Below are 16851 nucleotides of genomic sequence, written 5' to 3'. Positions count from 1 at the left end.
CATCTGCTACCTGAGCCAAATCACCTTTGACACCACCATCTCCCAATATTTTAATCATTAACCTTATTCAGTGGGTTGTGAATACCAGCTGCCTCCAGGTAGGCTGTGATTTCATATAAGAGCGTGTTATCTTCTTTGGGGTAAGGAAGTGAAGGATCCTGATAGTGGGCTTCGATATCTGCTAGGAGAGCCCTAAATGAAGAAAAACAAAACAAAACAGTTAATACAGGTTATGATGTGACCTTCAGGGCCTCAGTTTCCTCATCTGTAAAATGAGAGCTTGATCCTTCTAATTCTCAATTTCCATGCCTGTGATTGGTTATAAGCGGAAATTTAACTTGAATTACTTTCTCTTTTGGAGTTAACCTAAAGCAAATGCTTTCACCATTCAAATGTTTCTGAATGGACTGAACTGTTTTCAATATCTACTTTGTCATAGGCACTGATTTAGTGACCAAGAAGCATGGAATATTTCTCTTTAAGTGGAAAGCTCGAAATGACAGCACGTTGCTGGCGAGGTAGAGGATATGACTGCACTCCGGGACGCGTGCCCACAGCCTCTCCTAGTGATTAACACATTTCCAACTGCTCTCAGGATGATGACTGACTCAGTCCTGTGGAAAGCCAGGTGTGGATTTTGGTAATAACTGATTTCTCAATCTGTGCAAGTACCTAGCGCAGTTGTGTGCATTAAGAGATCAATATATGTTGGCTGAACAAATGAAGCAATCAAAAAGAGAGACAGACACACACACCCACACACACGTACACACCCCAAGGGACCATACTGAGAAAAGAGGCTTTTGAAGACAGGTTTGATTATCCATGGAAAGGAAGCCTACAAATTCAGAGAGGCTTCTTACCCAAAAAGAACCTAAAAGAGTAGGTATTGAAGAAACTGGGGTGCTAACTGATGATGAACAATCCAGGCCCATAGATGCTGTTTCAAACACTGGCACTTACTTATTGAGATTCTCCAGAGCAGCTGCCAGATGTTTGGAGTCAAACCGACAAGAATAATTTAATTCATTGGCAATCTGTTGTCTCAGAATCTGCATCTGCCCAACCTGTGAACAAGCAGGAGCAAGAACAGGTAGAACACGTAAGCATTTCAAAGTGACAGTCAGGAGGCAAACACCCAGATGATAATCTTTCACTAGAGTGTCACAGCATTCTACAGAAAAATGTCAGGATTTCTTGGACTGGCTCCATGGCAAAGAGCAGCATGATCCCTGCTGGACAAGAGACCCTTCAAGGAATGTCTGCCCAGACTCCTGTATGCCAACCTCAAAGTATCTCCAAAGTCTAATGTTTTACAAAGTGATCCATTAATGTTCAGTTGTTTGTGTATTAAAGGTGCATTTTTTTTTTTTTTTTTTTGGTGAGGAAGATGGTCCCTGAGCTAACATCTGTGCCAATCTTCCTCTACTTTGTATACGGGACTCTGCCACAGCATGGCTTGATGAGCGCTGTGTAGGTCCGCGCCCAGGATCTGAACCCATGAACACTGGGCCACCGAAGCAGAGCGCACGAATTTAACCACTACACCACCGGGCCGGCCCCAAAGGTGTGTTTTTAGAAGTTCTATTTTTGATCTTTTGAAATAAGATTTCCAAGTTTAGTAACTGCTATGAGAAGCCCTACTTCCTTTATTTGCCCTAAACTGAACTTTCTCAAGTCCTAAGGATGCCATTTCACTCTAATATTCTAAAATTTGGTGAATATAAGTCTAGCCATTCAGGAATACAGATCATGTAATAATCTGGTTAAAAAAAAAAATCTACATAAAATCTACCAAGAAAGCCCCTCTAACAATGCTAAACCCTAATCCAGGGATTCTTATCCTTGTTTTTATACTCTGGACCCCTTTGGGAATCTGGTGAAGCCTATGGACACTGTTTCAGAATAATTCTTTCATGTGTACACAATAAAACATATAGGATAACAATGGAAGCCAACTGTAACAAAATATAATTATCAAACTATTTAAAGAACTGATTTGTGATATAGAGTTATATTAACATGGTGGATCAACTACTGTGATTTCCAAGTAGCGACAAGCATTAGCAATATCTGGAGATCTCAACGATGACTGAGAGGTGACAGGAAACTGTCTTTGGGTCAGGTTTGACAGAGAGTTCAGCTTGCTCCCATAAACTTGCGGCATCATAAGTCAACAGTATACTCTAACTTTTCGTGCCAATAAACTTCTTTTCTCTTCTCAGAAAGCTATCCCTAAAAGATGAGCAAGGAGGAGAGGAGGAAGAGGAGGGAAGGCTGTTTCATAAGTCCAGCCACAAGAAAGTGGAAGGAACACACTTCCTCTGAGCTGTTGGGAGCAGAGAAAAGTTAAGGAAAAGAGAGTGGCCTTTTCTAAGAGCAAAGAAAAGTTATCATTTAGACAAATGGAGCTTTTAACAGGTAAAAGTGTTAAATGACCTCAAATGTATCACTTTCAACCATGATTCTTACTAGACTATTATTCTACTTATATGAAGAAAATAAAAGTTAATCCAAAAAATGCTATTAATAAGCAAGAAATGTTTTATTAATAGAAAATTATTATTATTTAAAAATTAGAATAGAGCAAGGCCAAGGAAATAATGGGTTCTCTCAGGCCACTCAAAAATGACCCTCCAATGTTGTATTGGCCCATTCTTTGCTTTAATTCTAGATACTCTAAGTCAAGGATTCCCTTGAAAATACCAATCTAGAAATGGAAACAGAAATAAAGGCAGTTTAACATAACTTGTTCTTATTGAAAGCATAGGGAATCTTGGTGACCAACATTTTCTCTTTTTGGTGCTCCCTTATTACAAGCATTTAGTAAGATTCTGGAGAGGCTAAGGAGCCTGGGAGGTGATAAGCTCATTCTGCCTATTTATTCGCCTATTTAGAGATCTCTGAATTATCACTCTTTCTCTGTGATTTCTCTAGACTTGCAGTGACCAACACAGCAGCCACTAGCTACTTGTGGCTATTTAAATTTAAACTGATTAAAATGAAATAAAATTAAAAACTCAGTTCCTCAGTCCCACAAGCCTCATTTCAAGTGCTCAACAGCTACATATGACTAGTGGCTACTGTGACTACTGAACAGCGCAGAACATTTCCACCGCTGCTCCAGATTGTTAGCACCGCGTTAGAGACCGCAACTTCCCTAATTCAAGACAAAAAGACAAATTTATCCTTGAGGTCCTCAGGGAAAGACCACTGACTTAGACACAATACGTGGCTCCTACTGAGTTACCAGCAATTACAACCAACAGCGGTCTGTAATAGCCACTGGGCTGCGAACCATCTGGCAACCAAGGGAAAAACCTCCAAGCCTCTTCCAAGGATCCCTGTGATCTCCCTCGGCCTCCCACAGAGGTGAGACTCAGGCCCGTCCAACCTCAGGTAATTCTTCACTCCTCCTATAAGGTTTTCGAGCAACTTGGCCTGAGAAGCTCTCAATATCTGAACATCTCTTGGCTAAGGGAATGTCAGACCTACAGAACAGGAGGACACCTGGCAGGGCCAAAAGCTCCTTCTGTCACCTCTTCCAAGTTTCCAAATTAAAAACAAACAACAACAACAGAAACAAAAATTAAATGAAATTATAGGAAATAGATTGTGAATTTGGCTGAGACACCAATAAGCACTGTCTCAACTTATACAATTGGGAACGAGAGAATGGAACTCTTCCAAATTCCCGGAACAGTCTACACTTTTCCTACAGTATGTGATACTTTAAGCATGAATCAGTTTCCACCAAGAAATCTACTAGACTGTAAGCAGGCTGCCTGAGGAGACAGGCAGTGTTTCCTTTAACTCTGTGTCACCCAACAACTGACAATGCTCTGTACATAACAGGCGTTCGAGAAAGGATTGTCCAATGTCTTGGATCATCAAGTGATGAGAGAAGGATGCACAGAGGATTCAGAGGGTCCTGGGAGCCAGTGCCAAGGTGTAAAGGCAGGAAAGCAGATGAGCGGATTCGACAATAAGTAGATTTCCATCCAGCAAATTAATCTCCTCATTTCACTTTCTTACTCATTTCCAAAGACGCAATGTTTTACTCACAGTGTAAGGATAATTTATGCCCCAAAGAACCCGGCTTTCTAACATTTATGCAGACACAGGAGGGGAGAGACACAAATGTCCTGTTCTAACAGCTCCCGGAGCAGATTAGGGCTGTAAACTGATAGAGCAGTTCATTAAATAAACCTGTTATGTGAGGACGGAGTATTACTGAGGGAGGAAGATTTCCATTTCCTTGTATGAAAGCACCTCTTGCCAAAAGGCATTTCAAAAAGAAACAGTTGTTTTCAGCAGAAGGAAAACAATAGGCCAAAGAAAAGCAAAGTCAAGAACAGCCCAAGAAAGGAAGATAAAGAGCACATGAATTTAGAAATGATAGGGGCCGTCCGGTGGCGTAGCAGTTAAGTTTGCACACTCTACTTCAGCGGCCCGAGGTTCGCCAGTTCGGATCCTGGGCGCAGACCTACTCACCGCTCATCAAGCCATGCGGAGGCCGTGTCCCACAGAGAAGGGCTACAACTCTACAACTATGATACACAACTATGTACTGAGGCTTTGGGGAGAAAAAAGAAAAAAAAAAAAAAAGAGAGGAAGATTGGCAACAGATGGTAGCACAGGTCCAATCTCCCTCAAAAAAAAAAAAAAGAAATAATGATAAATTTAAGTGTTGTATATTTGTTTTGATGTCAAAAGAAAGAAGATTGGTTTTCTTTGGGTCAAAAAGTTACTGGAAAATAATAATTAAAAAAATATAGTATTAATTATCACCCTTTCTCCCACAACATACCTTCATTATAGCCTCCAAATAAGCCGTCCAAATCTTCTGTGTCTTGGCAATGGCAGAAAAATAAATTTTATTCGAATTTGCTGAAAGGGTAAAATACAATTTTCTATTTAATAAATTTGGAAAGGCTACACTGTTATCTCCACCTCAGGCTAGTTTCAGAACACTTACCTACAATACTTTTTAGAGGGCTGACAGCATTCATGAGGGTTTTTAAAGTATCCTGCACAGTTCTGTCTCTCAGGATAATTTTCTGAAACATGCTGAGGAAATTCTAAAACAAGAAAGCATGATCAAAGAACCAAACTTAATGAATAAAATGAATAAATACTCCAGTTAACTAAAATGCTATGTAGAACACAGACTGGCCTAAATCACACAACGCTATAAATAGGATGACAGGGAAGAAGCAACTTCCTGTTCCTATTAGAAACATCCCTGCTGGAAGGAGTTACTGGTTTCAAAGAGTCTTATCTTCCCAGGATGAAACTCACAAAAACAGTCAACTCATAAAAATACCATGCTGGCCAAAGAAATTCTGGTTTATTTTCAGTTCTTATCTACCTAACAGGAATCATATATATATGCCTGATGTCAGGACAGGAAAGCATGAAAGAAAAGTTAAATGATCTCCTCTCATCTCTCCAAGGCTAGCAGGAAACCTGCATGAAAGCCAAAAGGCTCACCTGTAACTCTTTGACAATCATGAAGCACAGAAGCCTGTCTAACCCATTCAGACCGAAGGTCCCCAAGGTGGTCTGGATTTCTGAGAAGAGGCGGCTGCTGGTCACTTCTTGATGAGTTTTCATATCATACCAAGTGTTCAGCTGGTCAATGTGACACGTCATTCTAAAATAAAAACAAAACAGACTCAAAACCCAAAAGCAGCTCAGAATTCATCCTAAAGAGATGCGGGATGCAACAGGATTTGGGGCACTAGATATGAAGAACAATAGTTACATGATTTGTATGTAATAACCTCTGTGTCTAGGCACCCAATATATCTCATGGTGAATGCCCAATGGGCCAGGAAGGTAAAATTCATTTAAATCACCTTTCCCGGCCCTGTGGTACATCACTGGTTTGACTAATTCATTTCCACTGAGTTGGGCTGTTGTTTGGAGTCAAGTCGAGAGGACAAGGTTAGATTCGGTTGTCAGGCTGGAGGACTTTAGAGCCCAGGTTGGCTCTCTGCAGGTCTTTCTCTGAATTTCCAGAGACTGGAGACAAAATAGAGTCTTGTGTCACTTCCATTGGTAAGAAAGGAACTTTGAATCTTCATGCCCTAACATTTGAGACTATGATGACAAGCCATTTCCTCTTTCCTCCCAATTCATGGTCATTAACCAACGACTCCTTTTAGACTCAGGAGTATGATGATGGCAATGATAATAACTCCTAATGTGTCACGTCCTGTGCTAAGCCCTTTCTGTGAGCTACCTTTTCACCCTCATCGCAGCTCCGTGATAGACAAGCTGTTTGACCCTCATTTTACACATGAGATAAATGAAGCTTAGATGGGCCAATTCCAACACCATCCCCTTAACCACCATTTTAATGGCTACCAAATGTTGGTGTAGGGACCTTAAAACACTGGTAGAGCGTGTTACAAAAAGACACCTGATCCCACTCCTGGAGAGTTTGACTGGGTAGGTCTGGGATGGAAGCCTAGCCCCCACAATTTCAGTAAGTTCCACAGACGATATGCCCCCAGTTCTAAGAACCAGCAAATATCTTTACTGAAATGAGGCTTGGAAGGAAGTTAAAAGAGGTTCAGGGCGAGGGAGGTTTAAGTTTAGAAGTAAATGGGAAGAACAAGATGGTTTCCAGAACTGCATTCTACTCTCAGGTTCCAAGTGTCCTGCTTGCATCACCCAGTGCTGGCACTGTGAATGTGCCACTCAGCAGGCTCTCGGTTTGACAATGAAGTCAATACATGACATGGAGATCCCATGCTTAATCCTTTCCACAACTGTTAACATAGCACTAGGTGGACAGTTCTCTAGAAGGGCTTCAGTGACCAACCCAGGGGTACCAAGAAAGGAGGAGTTACAAAACATTCTTGATCATTTACTCTTTTTGGCTAGTGAGTCATAGACAAAACTCATTCCTGCTGGAATTTTTGGAAGAAGTTTACATATAGGTTGTCAAGTTTCATAAGTTTTGAGAGACAAAATAAGCCTGAATTTGAAGGCAGGACAACGGAGCCATGTCATGAGGACATTTAACTCACACAAATTTAACTAGGCATACACAGCTGGATAGAGAAAGCAAAGAAATCATCTTTTCCTGGGTAATTCCACCAATCATTCCACTCAGTGGGCATGTGCCCAGGGGTAAACATGAGATGGAAGACATGAACCTTCTCGTCCCTCAGCGGGTCTTAGTACCAACTGCTTCACTGGAGGCTTAACAACAAAAAGGAAAAAAATTGGCTCAGTTGGACTTACTGAGAGAGGCAGCATGCAGTGTCTCTACCTTGGAGCCCACCCAAAACAGTCTCAGGGGCAGCTTCGATTATACAAGATTTTTGCCCACGTGACCATATATAAACTGTGATTCACTGCACGTGAAGCTATGTAGTCTACCCTTGAATGGCACAGTGAAGAGTTAGGCTCCAGAGTCAGAGGGTCTGGTGTGTATTCTGGGTCCACCATTTCTTAACTTGGTGATCTTGGGCAAGAGACCTAGCTTTTCCATGCCTCAGTTACTTCATCTTTAAAATGGGAAGAAGATAGAATCTTTTTTTTTTTTTCTTTAACTTATTTTCTCCCCCAAAGCCCCAGTAGATAGTTGTATGTCATAGCTGCACATCCTTCTAGTTGCTGTATGTGGGACGCGGCCTCAGCATGGCCGGAGAAGCGGCGCGTCGGTGTGCGCCCGGGGATCCGAACCTGGGCCACCAGCAGCGGAGCGCGCACACCCAACTGCTAAGTCACGGGGCTGGCCCAGAAGACAGAATCTTACCTTATAAGATGGTTGTAATAAGTAAATGAAGAAATGTGTGTAATGCTGAGAAGAGCACACAAGGTAAGTGCTCAATAAAAGTTAGTTCTTACTATCAAAAGTGCTTGGGTGTGGGGCTAAGACACAAGGAGATAATCTTAATAGGTCAGGATATGGGCTGGTGAGTACAAGACCCAGGACTGGAATGGGAGAGTATGCACAGTTACACAGGTACAGATGAGCCATTTGTAAATCAAAAGTTTTAATATATCGGGGAGTCCCCAGGCCCAAGTGAGTAGAATGTTAGTTGGAAAGCAAGAGAAGCACAGACCTGAAGGTGGCCAATGAGACCTGATGGTTGTTTTAATCTACATTTCTTTGGACTGGGGTCTCCTGAGGCCCACTGAGGAAAATATGCAGTCTCAAAAAAAGTAAATTTAATAAACCCATTAGAAAGCATCTAACTGTGGCTGGAACAAGGGTGTGATCTGGATATATGCAACATATGTTTAGAGACGTCTAATGTCCACAGTGTTCAAGGCTCAGTGGAATTCAGATACACCTACTTTGGGTCTGTGATCCGCAAGATTTCTCTGCAGAGTCGACCAATGAATGTTACAGATTCGTCCACAGGGGTAAACTTTGGTATTGGAATGTGAGTGGACTGGTACATACTTTGCCAGTCTTGAATCTAGAAAAACAAAACAAAACAATAAATATTTAGTACATCTTTGATAAGGTAACCTAGTTATCCTTTTTCCACATAGTTTTACAAAGATAATGTTGCATGAATAGTGACAATAAATGCTCCTTTGTTTTGAAGAGGAAACTTTTAAAACTACATTAATAGCTTTCCAGAAATGCCACATATAACATTTATAAAAAAAAAAAAATCTGTGAAAAAGTGAAGTGACTGAAGAGAAATGACAAGAAGAGACAGGAATTTCTGGCTTTTTGTCTTATAAGTTAACATGTATCAATGTAACTATGAAAATCCAAAATATCATAAGGCTGGAAGATACTTAATCTTTCAAAAATGTCACCTGAATCATGTCAGTTCCCTAATTAAAAACTTACAGAGTGGCTCCTTGTTAACTGTTGACTAAAGTCAAACTTCTCAGCTGTGACACTTAAGAATTTGGTGCTCAAACAACCCAATTAAAAAATAGGCAAAGGACATGAGTAGACATTTCCCCAAAGAAGATTTACAAATGGTTAATAAGCACATGGAAAGATGCTCAATATCATCAATTATTAGGGAAATACAAACCAAAACCACAATGAGGTCCCATTTCACACCCACTAGGATGGCTATAATTTACCAAAAAAAAAAAAAGGAAAACAAGTGTTGGTGAGGATGTGGAGAAATTAGAACCCTCAGACACTGCTAGGGGAATGAAAAATTGTACAGGCACTGTAGAAAACAGTTTGGTGGTTCATCAATAAGTTAAACACAGAATTACCATAAGATCTAGCAATTCCACTCTTATAATCTGATCAAGCCCAGCTGGACTCCTACTAAGTCTTCTGAACTCTTGATCACTTGAATTATAACAATGAGAACACACAGCTTCATTCTGTCGCCATTTAATTACATCTGCTTTCTCCTTAGGACAGTACGCTCCCAGAGGTCAGGTGCCATATCAACTTTTCTGCAACCCTCATGGCTCCTGGAGGGACTCCAAAGGTATCTGTGACTATCCAGTGCTTACTGATTTGTAGTAACTATTTAAATAAGCTTTCTTGTTGGCATTTCTGAGGTTTGGGGCATGTATTTTAAACACCAGAAATAATAAATATAGCCAAGAATTTTAAAATTTCTTTAGATACCTTTGTTCTCAAGAAGTTATTACACTCTTGTTCCACATTGTAATTAATAATACGAGATACTTCTTCCTGCCAAATCTTTAGACCATAAATGTTGACATAGTCCTGTATGTATTCAAAAGAACGATGGAATCCATCCATGGTAGCTCCCAACTCTTTCAACTTGGGCATCAATTCACTCGGCTGTGCAAAAGGGGAAACATAAATCTATTATGTTGGAGTAGATTGTCAACCAGTAATATCTACATCAGACTTTAAATGGTACCCCAACTGAGAGACCACAGTGATGGTTTAAGACAGCTCTCGAAATACGCATTTCCTACCTCTTCTAGGATGAGTGATAACTATGTCAGACATTCAGCAAAGAATAGATTACATTCATTTGGGAAGGAAGCCTCAGATGAAACAATACAAAAATGAATGTCCACGATTTCTTTCACATCATTTGATGAATATATCTAATCTTAAAACACTTAAAATATTTTAAATTTAATTTATTGAGGTGAAAGGTATAAATTTCAGGTCTATTTTTTTTTTCTACTGAGAAAAATGACCATATTCCCTAACAGATCAAGCAAAATAAGAAATTACAGCCTTGATAGTTCCTATTTGCTTTAGGGTTAACCAATTCTTTTAACTATAAGAAGTAACTCTGAATCATAAACATGAGTTCAATTCTTAAACTTGGGGATCAACAGGTGAAGGAAAGAAGGACTGGTTTTAAAAAGTATTTTCTTATGATATGAATGAATTTAATGTAGGCTCAAAAAGCACATCGGTTGAGTGTACTGAATATCATATATTAGATAAACGTTAGATAGGAGGAAAGGTCTTGCTCGTAATAGTTAAAGATGATGTTCTAGTCCATTTTGCAAGCTGAGTAAAGAGAAAGGAGAGACCCATTTTGGTCATTTGGTACCTTGGCTCTAGGGTTGAAGATCAATCCCCTATGAAGAGCAAAAGCAACACGTTTAACTAGCTCCTTCCTTATTCCATCTTCCAGCAACTGTTTTGGATCCACCTAAGGGCAAATCAAAAAGCAATAAATGGCAGCGAGGAAAGTTCAGTCCAGTAGAAAGCCAGAGCAAAGATGGTTTCCAGAATCTGTCGTGGAGCACTTTCCTACCTCATTTCTAAATGACTGGGGTTTTTTTTCCTTCCTGTCTCTCTTTGATCTCGCGCAGCTTAGACAGAATTACTAAACCTGTCACTCCTTTAGGGCTTGGTTTATCTCAGTACAATCATGATGATAATTTTACAACATGACGTTTCAAAGACGGTGGGTAAGGAAAGTTTTAAGTGGCCTCATATTTTAATCATTTCATTAAAAGTAAAAAGTCCCTTTTCTTATCACCAGGAGGAGGTGGTGGAATGAAGGGACTGCCTTTGAATTCGGTACATGTCTTTCCTCTGGATGTTATCTTGGGGCATCTATAGCCATATGAGCAAACTCAAATTTGGGGCTGGACCATGCTGCAGATTTAACAATTCTCTTTTCTCTCAGCATTCTTGGAATGCTATCTGTAATTAGGGAGATAAAATAGGACAGCAAATCTCCTATCTGACTCTATAAGCTTATTTTCCTGATTCTTTTTTTTGTAATGAGAAAGCTTTTGTTATTCGCTAAAAACCAGATCTATAAACAGATCTATAAAACATCATACAGTTTTAACATACTCCTTTGAATTCCCTGAGACTTGTTTCTTTTACTTTGTAAAGAATCATCATTTTAAAAAGACATAAGGACAATTGATGGGTTCCATCTGGGTTTGATTATATTTAAACTTCAAGGAAGACAACTGCAATGAAAGTTGCAAAAGATACAAAAGCCAGAGGAACATGTTGAACTACATCATGACTATGCAATCAGCAAAATCCAGACTGCGGAGAAACAGCAGATCAAAGGCTTCAGGTTCTTCAACAGGCAAATTGTAAGGAAACAAAGGAACGGAGGAGAAACCTGGACATTAAAAAAGACTTAAAAGACATAATAAATTTTTTAAATGGGCCAGTCTAAGCTATAGTGCCTACAGATTTACTTTTGGATGATAAAACTATAAACAAAGACTGAGATTAAGTCAGGGCACAGGAAGAGGCTCCTGGGGTGTGAGCTGGCCAAATTATATTTCTTGACTTGAGTAGGGGTGAGAATGAGTGATCTTTACCTTATAATAACCCATTAAGCTACATAATTGTTTCTGTAGCTTTCAGTATCTGTGCTCTATTTTACAATAAAAAAGTAAATTATAAATAAATATAATCAATGAGAACAAAATCAAAGAAATAACATGAAGTTTCCAAAGAAATATTCCTTATAAGAACAAATTTAGTGAAAAAGAGTTAAATGTTTTCATGAATCTAAAGGTCTTAAATGGCCTTTCCACTTCTCCCTAGACTTTCAGTAATTTATGGAGTTTTCATAGCTAGGAGGAATCCCCCTTCACACAGTCCCTTCCTCACATTTCTATCCCTTCACCTGAAGTTAACAAGTTAACAGTTTTCATACGGGTCCTCCAGACTTTTCTCTATTAATTTATATACATAAATATTTGTCCTTAAATACATGTTTAATTTAAAAAATGTAAATGAGATCATAATATATATATAAATATACACACACACACACACATACTTTGTTCTACAATTTGCTTTTTTCAGTTGAAGTTTTAGAAATCTTCTAGTGGCAAATTCTTTTTGAATGGCAGCAGAGCAATTCATAGTATGAATGCATGATGATATATTTAGCTATTCTCTTGCTGATAAATGTTTAGATTATTTTTATTTTTTGGGCTACCTCTAACAACGCATATATGCATATCTTATATGCATATCTCTGTGTACATCTTATTTAAATCATATTGACTAAAGTGAACTTATACTTTTTATAAGTGTTTGAAATACATCCTTAACACGACGGTTAGAGATTAGTGAGGGCCACAGGATCCCTTACAAACTGCCTTGAGTTGTTAGACTGGCAGAGACAGTCTTCTGGGTTGAATGAGGTCAGGATGATATCCCCTCTGCTCTTATTATCTGAAAGGTTGTGGTACAAGATTTACATTTTTCTTAAGCAGCCTTTCCTTTGATACTTATTGCTAATTATTAGGTTTTATTACATCATTCCTATACTGGGCACTTTGCATGTAAGATGCTTAATCCGGTCCTAGGATTTATCATCACTTTATTAGTGATGATTAGTCAGAAGTGATAACCTGCATTGTACTCTCTGCATATTAGTGGAATTAAACTGGCCTCAGACCTAAAGCATGTCTAATGGATTCTACTAATATTCCAGGGGTACAATGGTACACTTCCAGAAAACACACACTAAAGTTCCATTTCTATTTAGGTTCATTTCCTATATTTCCTTGGATTTCATTAACACAAATGTTAATCTGGCAATTCGATAGATATAAATTTTTTTAAAAGTTAGAAATGTTCAAATTCTACTGATGTCAGATAAACAGACACCATGAACTATGCAAATGGGTGCACCATTAGTCATCATAGGATTATAAATTAAAAGAGCAATGAGATACCACTTCACATCTCTTGGGAGAGCAAAAATTAGGAAGTGGATAATAACAAGAATTGGCAAAAATGTGGGTGGATACACAGGGAACAAGTCATTTCAGAAGACTATCTGGCAGTATTGAGACAAATTAAGTATAAATATTCCCTAAGACCCAGTGACCCACTCCTGGTAGTATGTAGATTTCAGAGAGACCCTTGCACAGGTCTGCAGTGGGGACATGTTCAGAGATGCTCATCTTGACATTGTTTATGATAATGGGGAGCATAGGCGTGAAAATGGGCAACGTAGGTGTCTGTACCTAGGGGAAGGGTTACATAAAATGTAGAATTCTCTGCAGCGGTAAGAAGCAACCAACTACCTGACTCACAGCAATATAAATAAATTTCAAAAGCAACAACTAGTGAGGAAAGTTGGAAAAAGAATGAGATTTAGAGCACAACATGATTTAGATAAATCAAAAACTCATGCACGCATAAAATAACACCACACGCTAAAAATAAGGATACTTGCATATTTAGGGACAGAAATCAAACATAGAGAGTGGGTGCTATGGGGGATGGAAATGGGCGTGGGTATCTAGAAGAGAAAGAAAAAAGAAGAGAAGAGATTGCATGCATCAGTGATGACAATGGCCTGTTAACAGAGGGGTATGATCATCTCAGCTCTCTGCACCTGGGGTGCAAAATAAAAATACTAAAAAGAGAGAAAGGGTGGAGGCAGAGAGAGAGAGAGAGTGAGTGAGTGAGCTAGCTATTTTGCCTAAGAGAACTGAACTACTTGTTTTCTTTGTTATTACAAAAATTCAGTAAAATGGAGTTTTCTTTTTTTTTTTTATAATTTTTATTTATTTATTGTTTCCCCCAAAGCCCCAGTAGATAGTTGTATGTCATAGCTGCACATCCTTCTAGTTGCTGTATGTGGGACGCGGCCTCAGCATGGCCGGAGAAGCGGTGCGTCGGTGCGCGCCCGGGATCTGAACCCGGGCCACCAGCAGCAGAGCGCGCGCACTTAACCGCTAAGCCACGGGGCCGGCCCATAAAATGGAGTTTTCTTAGAGTTAAATAACTCATGGGTATTATGAAAGATAAGGATGATAATGCTCATCTCAATAGATGAAGAGAAAGCATTTGACAAGATACAGCATCCATTTATGATAAAAACTCTGAATAAAATGGGTATAGAAGGAAAGTACCTCAACATAATAAAGACCATATATGACAAACCCACAGCTAATATCATCCTCAATGGTGAAAAACTGAAAGCTATCCCTCTAAGAACAGGAACCAGACAAGGATGCCCACTGTCACCACTCCTATTTAACATAGTACTGGAAGTCCTAGCCAGAGCAATCAGGCAAGAGAAAGAAATAAAAGGGATCCAAATTGGAAAGGAAGAAGTGAAACTCTCACTATTTGCAGATGACATGATTTTATATATAGAAAACCCTAAAGAATCCACCAGAAAACTTTTAGAAGTAATAAACGAATATGGTAAAGTTGCAGGATACAAAATCAACATACAAAAATCAGTTGCATTTCTATACACTAACAACGAAGTAGCAGAAAGACAAATTAAGAATACCATCCCATTTACAATGGCAACAAAAAGAATAAAATACCTAGGAATAAACTTAACCAAAGAGGTGAAAGAGCTGTACACGGAAAACTATAAAACATTGCTGAAAGAAATTGAAGAAGACACAAAGAAATGGAAAGATATTCCATGCTCTTGGATTGGAAGAATTAACATAGTTAAGATGTCCATACTTCCTAAAGCAATCTATAGATTCAATGCAATCCCTATCAAAGTTCCAACAACATTTTTCACAGAAATAGAACAAAGAATCCTAAAATTTATATGGAACAACAAAAGACCCCGAATAGCTAAAGGAATCCTGAGAAAAAAGAATAAAGCTGGAGGTATCACACTACCTGATTTCAAAATATACTACAAAGCTATAGTAACCAAAACAGCATGGTACTGGCACAAACACAGACACACAGATCAATGGAATAGAATCGAAAGCCCAGAAATAAACCCACACATCTGTGGACAGCTAATCTTTGACAAAGGAGCCAAGAACATAAAAAGGAGAAAAGAAAGTCTCTTCAACAAATGGTGTTGGGAAAACTGGATAGCCACATGCAAAAAAATGAAAGTAGACCCTTACCTTACACCATACACAAAAATTAACTCCAAATGGATTAAAGACTTGAATGTAAGACCTGAAACTATGAACCTTCTAGAAGAAAACACAGGCAGTACGCTCTTCGACATCGGTCTTAGCAACATATTTTCAAGCACCATATCTGACCAGGCAAGAGAAACAATAGAAAAAATAAACAAACGGGACTACATCAAACTAAAAAGCTTCTGCACAGCAAAGGAAACCATCAACAAAACGAAAAGACAACCTAACAATTGGGAGAAGATATTTGCAAACCATACATCTGATAAGGGCTTAATCTCTAAAATATATAAAGAACTCATGCATCTCAACAACAAAAAAACTACCAACCCAATTAAAAAATGGGCAAAAGACCTGAACAGACATTTCTCCAAAGAAGATATACAGATGGCCAACAGACACATGAAAAGATGTTCAAAACCATTAACTATCAGGGAAATGCAAATCAAAACTACAATGAGATATCACCTCATGCCCATCAGAATGGCTATAATTAACAAGACAGGAAACAACATGTGTTGGAGAGGATGTGGAGAGCAGGGAACTCTCATACACTGCTGGTGGGAGTGCAAACTGGTGCAGCCACTCTGGAAAACAGTACGGAGATTCCTCAAAAAATCAAGGATAGAACTACCATATGATTCAGCTATTCCACTGCTGGGTATTTATCCAAAGAACTTGAAAACACCAATGCATAAAGATACATGCACCCCTGTGTTCACTGCAGCGTTATTCATAATAGCCAAGACTTGGAAGCAACCTAAGTGCCCATCAAGGGACGAATGGATAAAGAAGCTGTGGTATATACACACAATGGAATACTACTCAGCCATAAGAAACGATGAAATCCAGCCATTTGTGACAACATGGATGGACATTGAGGGTATTACGCAAAGTGAAATAAGTCAGAGGGAGAAGATCAAATACCGTATGATTTCCTTCATTAAGTAGTAGATAATAACAACAATAAACAAACACATAGAGACAGAGATTGGATTGGTGGTTACCAGAGGGGAAGGGGGGAGGGAGGGGGGCGAAAGGGATAATTTGGCACATGTGTGTGGTGATGGGTTATAGTTAGTATTTGGATGGTGAAGATGATGTAATCTATGCAGAAATAGAAGTATAATGATGTACACCTGAAACTTATACAATGTTATAAACCAATGTTACTGCAATAAACAAAAAATTAAATAAAAATAAAAATAAATAAATAAATAACTCATGGGTATTATGAAAGATAAGGATGATAATGCTCTCTCTTCCTTCATCAATAAATCAAGATCAAAAGCTGAATGTGAAACAGCATGAGACATAAGATGACAACATTATCCCTCAGGATACATTCCATAATAACCCAAAATAAGAGTCTTACTATGAGGTCACATAGATCAGCATCAAAGTGTTACCTTGATGATTCCAACCAAAGTCGTTTTCATCATTAAGATGCCTTCAGTAAAAATGGAAATAGCGTGAGTAAGCTTGGCAACCTTTAACAAAGAAAAAGAGGTCAATGAAGTACTTCTCATAAAAGACTCATTTCTTCGG

The 16851-nt window shown here is 38.8% G+C and overlaps 1 protein-coding gene across 3 annotated transcripts in view; it reads right to left on the bottom strand.

The window, feature by feature from the left end:
• WASHC5 (WASH complex subunit 5) overlaps nucleotides 1-16851 on the bottom strand; it is a 64495-nt gene that overhangs the window by 12290 nt on the left and 35354 nt on the right. For all 3 annotated transcript variants that reach the window (XM_087447463.1, XM_087447464.1, XM_004431074.2), the window contains 9 exons: nucleotides 16713-16793; nucleotides 10500-10601; nucleotides 9584-9763; nucleotides 8320-8444; nucleotides 5494-5656; nucleotides 4979-5081; nucleotides 4811-4890; nucleotides 964-1067; nucleotides 63-192 (listed from right to left, as the gene is read on the bottom strand). In XM_087447463.1, the coding sequence (XP_087303589.1) occupies nucleotides 63-192; nucleotides 964-1067; nucleotides 4811-4890; nucleotides 4979-5081; nucleotides 5494-5656; nucleotides 8320-8444; nucleotides 9584-9763; nucleotides 10500-10601; nucleotides 16713-16793 (1068 nt within the window). The remainder of the gene's footprint in view (nucleotides 1-62; nucleotides 193-963; nucleotides 1068-4810; nucleotides 4891-4978; nucleotides 5082-5493; nucleotides 5657-8319; nucleotides 8445-9583; nucleotides 9764-10499; nucleotides 10602-16712; nucleotides 16794-16851) is intronic.

The sequence above is a fragment of the Ceratotherium simum genome, chromosome 23, assembly GCF_057802395.1.
Source record: "Ceratotherium simum simum isolate JZ-2026a chromosome 23, ASM5780239v1, whole genome shotgun sequence".
Classification (NCBI taxonomy): domain Eukaryota; kingdom Metazoa; phylum Chordata; class Mammalia; order Perissodactyla; family Rhinocerotidae; genus Ceratotherium; species Ceratotherium simum.
This window is presented reverse-complemented; position numbering and strand designations above follow the sequence as displayed.